This window comes from Galeopterus variegatus, unplaced genomic scaffold (genome assembly GCF_000696425.1).
Source record: "Galeopterus variegatus unplaced genomic scaffold, G_variegatus-3.0.2 Scaffold3716, whole genome shotgun sequence".
Lineage (NCBI taxonomy): Eukaryota > Metazoa > Chordata > Mammalia > Dermoptera > Cynocephalidae > Galeopterus > Galeopterus variegatus.
In genome coordinates, this window is record NW_007729827.1 from 73,617 (window position 1) to 80,717 (window position 7,101).

General features: G+C 39.8%; 1 protein-coding gene across 1 annotated transcript in view; it reads right to left on the reverse strand.

Moving 5' to 3' along the window:
* Positions 1–6,186: 6,186 nt before the first annotated feature.
* The window catches only part of LOC103601392 (RNA-binding motif protein, X chromosome-like), a 2,261-nt gene continuing 1,346 nt past the window's right edge, over positions 6,187–7,101 (reverse strand). The window contains exon 2 of the mRNA XM_008585793.1: positions 6,187–7,100. Coding sequence (XP_008584015.1) covers positions 6,426–7,100 — 675 coding nt within the window. The 3' untranslated portion in view covers positions 6,187–6,425. The remainder of the gene's footprint in view (position 7,101) is intronic.

Consider the following 7,101-nt stretch of genomic DNA (forward strand, 5'->3'; position numbering starts at 1 on the left):
GGCCAAAAACTTCCACTTGGAGACCCAATGTCCCATTCTTATCTGCCCTGAAGTAAGGCACACAGATATCACCAAGGTCTCTACTCCTTCAAATCCCCAGCCATGAGTGCTGAATGACAGGAGGGTTAGAGCTAAGATTCTGCCATCACATATTGCTATTATATACTAACCCCTAATTACTCTAGGGTAAGGGCTGGCATTCCATATATTATGCAACTCAAAAGGCCCACAGTCCAAATGAAGTAGTTCCTCTCCCAAAGTTGACCGTCCAATCCTGCTAAATCTCCATGTATTCCTGTAGAATGCATCTGGGAAACCAGCAATTGCTACTGCTCTGTCTCTGTGAATCTTCCTTAAAAACACGAATCTAGTAGACAAGTATGTGAACTGCTTTGCTGTTTGCCTTGTAGGCATAATATTACCACAGTGCTTGACATTTAGTGGTTACTAAATAAATATATGCTCAACGTTAGAGCCACTGAGTAAACAGATAGATGGGCAAATAATCTCATGAGGTGAACATTCTTGTCCCATTTTATAGGCATGGAAAACAAAGCAGAGAGTGATTAAGTAGACTGGCCAAGACCACACAATTAGTGAATGGTGGATAGAGGATTTGAATCAGGACTACCAGATTCCATATTACTTATTCTAAATCACTACACTCTACTGCAACTCAGGGACTTCCCTAGGTGCTCCATGCCCTGGGTCAATTGTAAATAACAATAACAACAATAATATCCATACTTCTAAAAATCCAAGCACTATACTATGTACTTTATTTATGGGGTAAAATGGAGTCTAAGCCAATTATGCCAGAGAGTAATCATTCTAAACCCTACTAGATTTGAAAGAATCAAGGCCAGAGCTGGCCCGTGGCTCACTTGGGAGAGTGCAGTGCTGATAACACCAAGGCCAAGGGTTTGGATCCCATACAGGGATGGCCGGTTAGCTCACTGGGTGAGCTTGGTGCTGACAACACCAAGTCAAGGGTTAAGATCCCCTTACCGGTCATCTCTAAGGGAAAAAAAAAAAAAAAAGAATCAAGGCCTTGATAATAACATCTATCCGCCTTACTTCAGACTAGTTAGGAATGGGGCACTGAGCCTATTGGTGAAAGTTTTTAGTCCCCCTAGCTGCCAAGAGGTGGAGAAGGCAGAGACAGCAAAAAGTAATCAGGGGCTCTAAAAAGTCAAATATGTCTCCAAGGGTTCAAGCTGGTGAGTACAGCTTCAATAAATACAACAAAACTTTTCAATTTTCTGAAGATTTTGAATAGAGAGACAATTTTACTGGGAATGGAAACAATAAATTCCAAAGGAAAGTCTGTCCTACTATGGTATACAGAATGCTATGGTACTTTCATTTAATGAACCCCACTGCATTCCAGGTACTGTGTTGGATATTTTATAAGCATCATCTTATTTAAAACTTCCACCAATTTTATGAAATGGTATTATCATCACCATTTACACACGAAAAAAAAAAAATGAAGGTAAATTTTTTAAAGAAAATTGTCCAAACCACTATTTATTTGTAACATAATAGTAACAGAATGAAGATTCATACATATGACCAAAAGATTAATTATCTCTCTACTATAACAAGTAGCCTCCAAACATTATGGGGAAGCTTCACTACTTCTTCCTAATGTTTTCCCTAAAAATTTTATAATAGGTCATCAGGTTTTTATTCTCCTTGACCATTCTAATAAATATGATGGATAGTGGGATGCATGAATAGGGTCACCACTACTACGTTTCTCTAGAGTTAATTTTTTGCACTTGATGCCCACGTTCAATATCACCCACAAAATATTGACTCAGAATCAATTTTGAATCATTCTTGGAATGCACTACACTGAAAGAGAAATTAGCTTCAGAATCAACTTCACGAAAATAGAATAAGCGAAAGGAATTCCCACTACCATTGGATTACACGTTAAATATCACCCACAAAATATCTAGACTCAGAATCAATTTTGAATCGTTCTTGGAATGCACTACACTGAAAGAGAAATGAGCTTCAGAATCAACTTCACGAAAATAGAATAAGCGAAAGGAATTCCCACTACCATTGGATTCAATGTGCGTACAGCAAAAGCCACACAGCCTGATTCTGCTTGGTGAGTTCTTAAATATGCCCAAATTAGGAAAACATTTATGAGAACTGACCCCAAAAAAGGAAATTCCTGTGGAGGAAGAGAAGGAAAGTCACATCACCTATAAGGTGAAGGTTAAAAGGGAAGCAGCACGGAAACCATTAATCTAAAGGCCAAGAAATGTTAATAGAGGGCCCAGTTCAAAGGGATACAGGCAGAAAAATCTTCTCCATCTCATCTGGCCTGAGGCAATGGAGAAAAAGGAGCTATTACCCTATAGGAAAAAAGAATTCTGCCTCCAGCACTCTTTAAGATAGCCCCAGGAGCCACAGTAGGATTCAGATTGTTACCAGAAATGGAAGATGTTTAAGCCTCACCCACTGGGGAAATGTTCAATAATGCTTTCAGTTGCCACATGGATAGTTTCGATGCTCCTGGAATCATTTTGAACAGAAGAAATGTGGAGGAGATGGGGTCTCAGGGGTAGGCTGAGAAAAGCCCAAGACAGAAAATTTAAAGGTTTTGGTTGAGATGCAAATTCCTGAAATTTTACTCAGTGGGTGAGTCCTGGGAAACACCTGATATGTGCTCTCTCTCATAATTATGAAAGTGATCATAAAGAAGCGCTCTCAATTGACTAGACCTCTGGCATATTTTCCTAAAAAGCTAATTTTAATAATTTCCAGTAAAAATAATATTGGGGCTCTTGTATTATATAATGTACATGAGAAATCCAGCCTTTGTATGCTATGATCTCTTAAATTCATCTAAGCTCCAGATGAGTCTTTATTTCCAAATATTTGTATCTTCTTTGTTTTTAAAGTTACTAAATAGTTCAATATTCATGAGAACACTGTTCAGATATAGGTTCTTGTTATGTGGAAAAAGTTTTTCATTGCTATTACGCTTTAATTTCAAAACAAATGTCAAAGGGAAAAACTGCACCTTCTCTAACATTTGATTCTCAGATATGCAACTTTTACCCTTTAGGTTATGGAGAGCCAGCTGTAAGCAGTCTACAATAGGAAGCTTCTAGAAAGTGAGTCAACTAGAATAAAGCATCACCCATATTGATAAGAGAACAAAGCCAGGAAGGAGAATCATTGTCAAGATAAGAGTGTTGCATCTGAAAGAGTTTCAAAATAACAATAAACATTTTTTGAGTAGTTATATGATGGGCGCTGTGCTAAACCCTATTTTTCATATTTAAATTTATATTATGAAATATTTTGAACTTAGAATAATGAGTTGCCAATGTACAGGCCAAATATGCAAGACTTTAACTTGTCATTTTTTGCTTACGATTTGTCACTTCTAAAGAAATGACATTACGGATTCAGCTAAAGCTCGTTTCTCACCCCATTGCCTCCTTTCCTCCTCACACTAAATGTCCTGATTTTTGTGTATCACTCCCATATTTTTTTTACTAAACCTATATTTATGCAATTTGCTGTTTGCACCAAATACTTACTTAGTTTGATATTTACCCATGTTGATATATGTGGATCTGGTTGTCATTAGCTTCTACATTGAACTTCATAAGAATAAGCCTCAGTTGATCCACTCCAGGTAGGCTGTTTCTTTTTTAAAATTCAAAGGGTGCTTTAAGGACCCATCATGTGCTCATCTCCTTGTGTACATGCGCAAGTTTCTCTTAGTCCTTTCCTTGAAATGAAATTTCTGGGTCATAAGGTATGCACCCTCCATCTTTACTAGGCATTGCCAAAATTACTTCCAAAGTGGTTGTGTCAATTTACACATCTAACAGAAAGATATTTGTTCTTTTGCACACTTTTTTGTTTTGTTTTCTCTTTCTTATTGATTTCTAAGCATTCTTTTGGAAGTTAACTCAATGCTAATATATTCTTCCAATTTACAGTTTAACACTTCACTGTTAATAGTGTCTTTTGTCATAAAAAAAATCTTAATAATGTAGAAAATTTTATCGTTTTCCTTCTAGGTTTGTGCGTTTTATATCTTAAAAAGGAATTCTTACCCGTGTTTGTCTCTTCTTTATTTTCTTCTAAGTGTTTAGAAAACTTCCTCTTCACATTTACACTTTCAAATCATTTATAGACTATATTTTTGTGTATGCTGTTAGAGAATCTCATTTTTTTTTCTTTTTTGCAAAAAGATAGTCATTTTTTTTTTAAAGTCCATTTTTACACCAGTGATTTTTAAAACTACCTCTGTCATATGTTTTCATATATAAGTGGGCTGTTTCTAGGCTCACGATTTTGGTTTACTGGTCTGTCTATCCTTGTCGATATCACACAGTTTAAATTACTAAACCTTTGTAGTTAAGTCTTGATATCTGGTAGGGCAAGTTCTTCCTAATTATTGTTTTCCACAATTGCTTTGGCTTTTCATTGCTTTGGCCGTTCATTCACCATATGCATTATAGGATTAGCTACATCTCCCATTAGTATCTTTTATTTTTTTAGAATACCTAATTTCTTAACAATTTGTTGGTGGTGAAATGAAGCAAGCTATCAATTTTTTTCTTTTGTTTTGTGGTTGGTTTACCAAACCTTTTATTTAATATTCCATCGTTGATCAACACAAATAAATTGTGTTATTAGGAAAGAGGGGAGGGGAGCTGTGTGAGAAAAAATCATGTTGTGACTTCATTTGAAGTTGTATTGTTTTTCCAAATTAATTTGGTGAGGTTGAGAATAGTAATGATAAAGTCTTCCCAACCATGAACATATGAAACTCCATTTATCAGTTCTTCTTTTATGTCTTCTAATAAAGATTAAAAATTTTCCATTAAGGTCTTACACGTTTTTGCTAGATTAATTCTTGGATATTTTTAAGCTATTTTTTGCATTTGATCTTCAGGGCTGCTAGTGTGGCCTTTCCTGTAATTCACATAATTATTTTGTCAAAAAGTCATGTCTTTAGAGTTGTGTATGTTAGTGTGTTGCATTCAGATCTCTTTAAGTACTTTTTTTGTTGTTCAAGTATTCATCCGTTTCCTCCAGCACTTATTACACTGAACATGGGTCTTAATAGTTTAAACTGATCATTTTTTCTCTGGATGCTAAAGTAAGCTGTACAATTACCTTCCTCTCAGGTAGGTTGGAGAATTCCACAGGTGCTGAATGGAAAAAGTGTCTCTTGCCCTAATCTTGTGGTGAAAAGAGGTGATTGTTATGTCCCTCCTGAAACATCCTGGAGGAAGACTCTCTGATCTTTCTCTCTCAAGCCCTTCTCCCCACCTTAAGAATAGGGAACACTCAACCATCCCCTGGCCTTTTGTGGACAAAAAGACCCAGCCCCTTCATACCAGTTTGAGATCCTTAGAGGTCGAAATGACAAGCTCTTTCAGGAATTCTCTGACCTCTGCTTCTGAGCTCTGAAGCTGTTCACATTAGATTCCTTCACCCCTGGGGGAACACGCCCAATTCTCTCCACAGGAGCCGGTAGCTGGCTGTACAGCCAAGGGCAAGTAGCTTTGAATAGAAGCCATTATGATCCCTAAATCCACCATTGGTGTATTTTCTACTTGTTTTTTTTAATAATTTGTTGGTAGTGAAAATGAATGCTACCAATTGATGTTCTGGGTTGTTTTTTTTAATTTTGTTTTGTTTTTTGCAGCTCTGTGGTTGTTGGCCAAATCTTTAATTTAGTATTCCATCGTTGTTTGAAACAAATGAAAGGTATTTTGAGAACTGAGGGGAAGGAGATTCTGCAGATTCCCAAAGAAAAAGCAAAAAGGCAAAATATGGCCAGCATTATCCATTTGCTTTTTAAGTTTTAGCAAGTGAATAGAACTTTCTTTACATAAATATGTGATCTAAAAGGTTTTTGTTGCTGTTGTTGGCTTTTAATGCTGGGAACACTGAGATTCGCTTTGAAAGACACCTGAAACCTTAAGAGTAGCAAAGACCAATCCCTCCCACTCTCCCCCTCAAAAATTTAGTTGATTTGAAATGGGCAGAATGATCCATTTTTCCATTTTAGGTGGGGAGATATTTGTGAAAGATCTTAGAACTGTTTGCCTCATTTATCAGGAAAATTTAGAAAGGAAGAAGCCTTTAGGAAAATTTCTACTTGGAAATATAAGAAGACTAGTACGCAGGTTCGTCTTAGACTTTTAACATGAGCTTGTTGAAAGAAACGTTAACAATTCCAAAACGAAATTAAACGAGTTTTAACTTTTTCCTCCCCAAAGCAAAAAAATTATGGAGAAGAAGTTAACAGGAAATATTCAAAAGGCAAAAACAATTCTTCCTAGTACTAGTCCTTGGGTAGTTACCATAGAATGGGTTCTTCTTTTCGTTAGTTTCTTTGAAAACGGATTTTGGTCCCAAGTCTATGCTTAATATCTGCTCCGGCCTCCTCCTCTCTCCGAGCGCCCTCCTAGGCGGCCTCCGCCCCTGGGCGCCCTGCGGCCCGAACGGCTGTAGGAATCACGCAGGGGAGGGCACCCCCTTTCCATGGACGCGGGGAGCCCGCGATCCGGTCTGCCGACACGGTCTCGGCCCCTCGAATAGCGGTCGCTCCGGCCGCTGCCGTAACTGTCGCGGCCGCCGCCGAAGGCGTCGGGGGAGCAGCCCCGGTACTCCTCGTAGCGGCCTCCTCCTCCGTAAGATGGCGGTGGCCCCCGCGCAGGAGCGGCGCTGCGCGGGTCCCCGTAGCTCTCGAAGGGGTCTCGGTAGGAGCCTCCGCTCGGATGATCCCCGTAGTCACGGTCGCGATCTGCGTAGTCACGGTCGCGACCCCTGTAGCCATCTCGGTCGCCGTAGCCTCTCGATGGACAGTCGTCCCGAGCACTGGAGTGGCCGTAATCGCGGTAGGTGTACTCTCTGGGCGCGGGAGCGAAATCCCGGGGGTCGCGGGAGCTCGGGTAGTCTCGGCCCGAGTAGCTGTCTCGGGGCGAGTAGCCACCCTCCCGGGGGCCCAGGTAGGGGTCGCGGCGCGGGGGCGGCGGCTCCCGGCGCAGCGGGCCCTCGTAACCGTCTCGCCCACGCGCGGCCGGGGCCCGCCCGCGCATT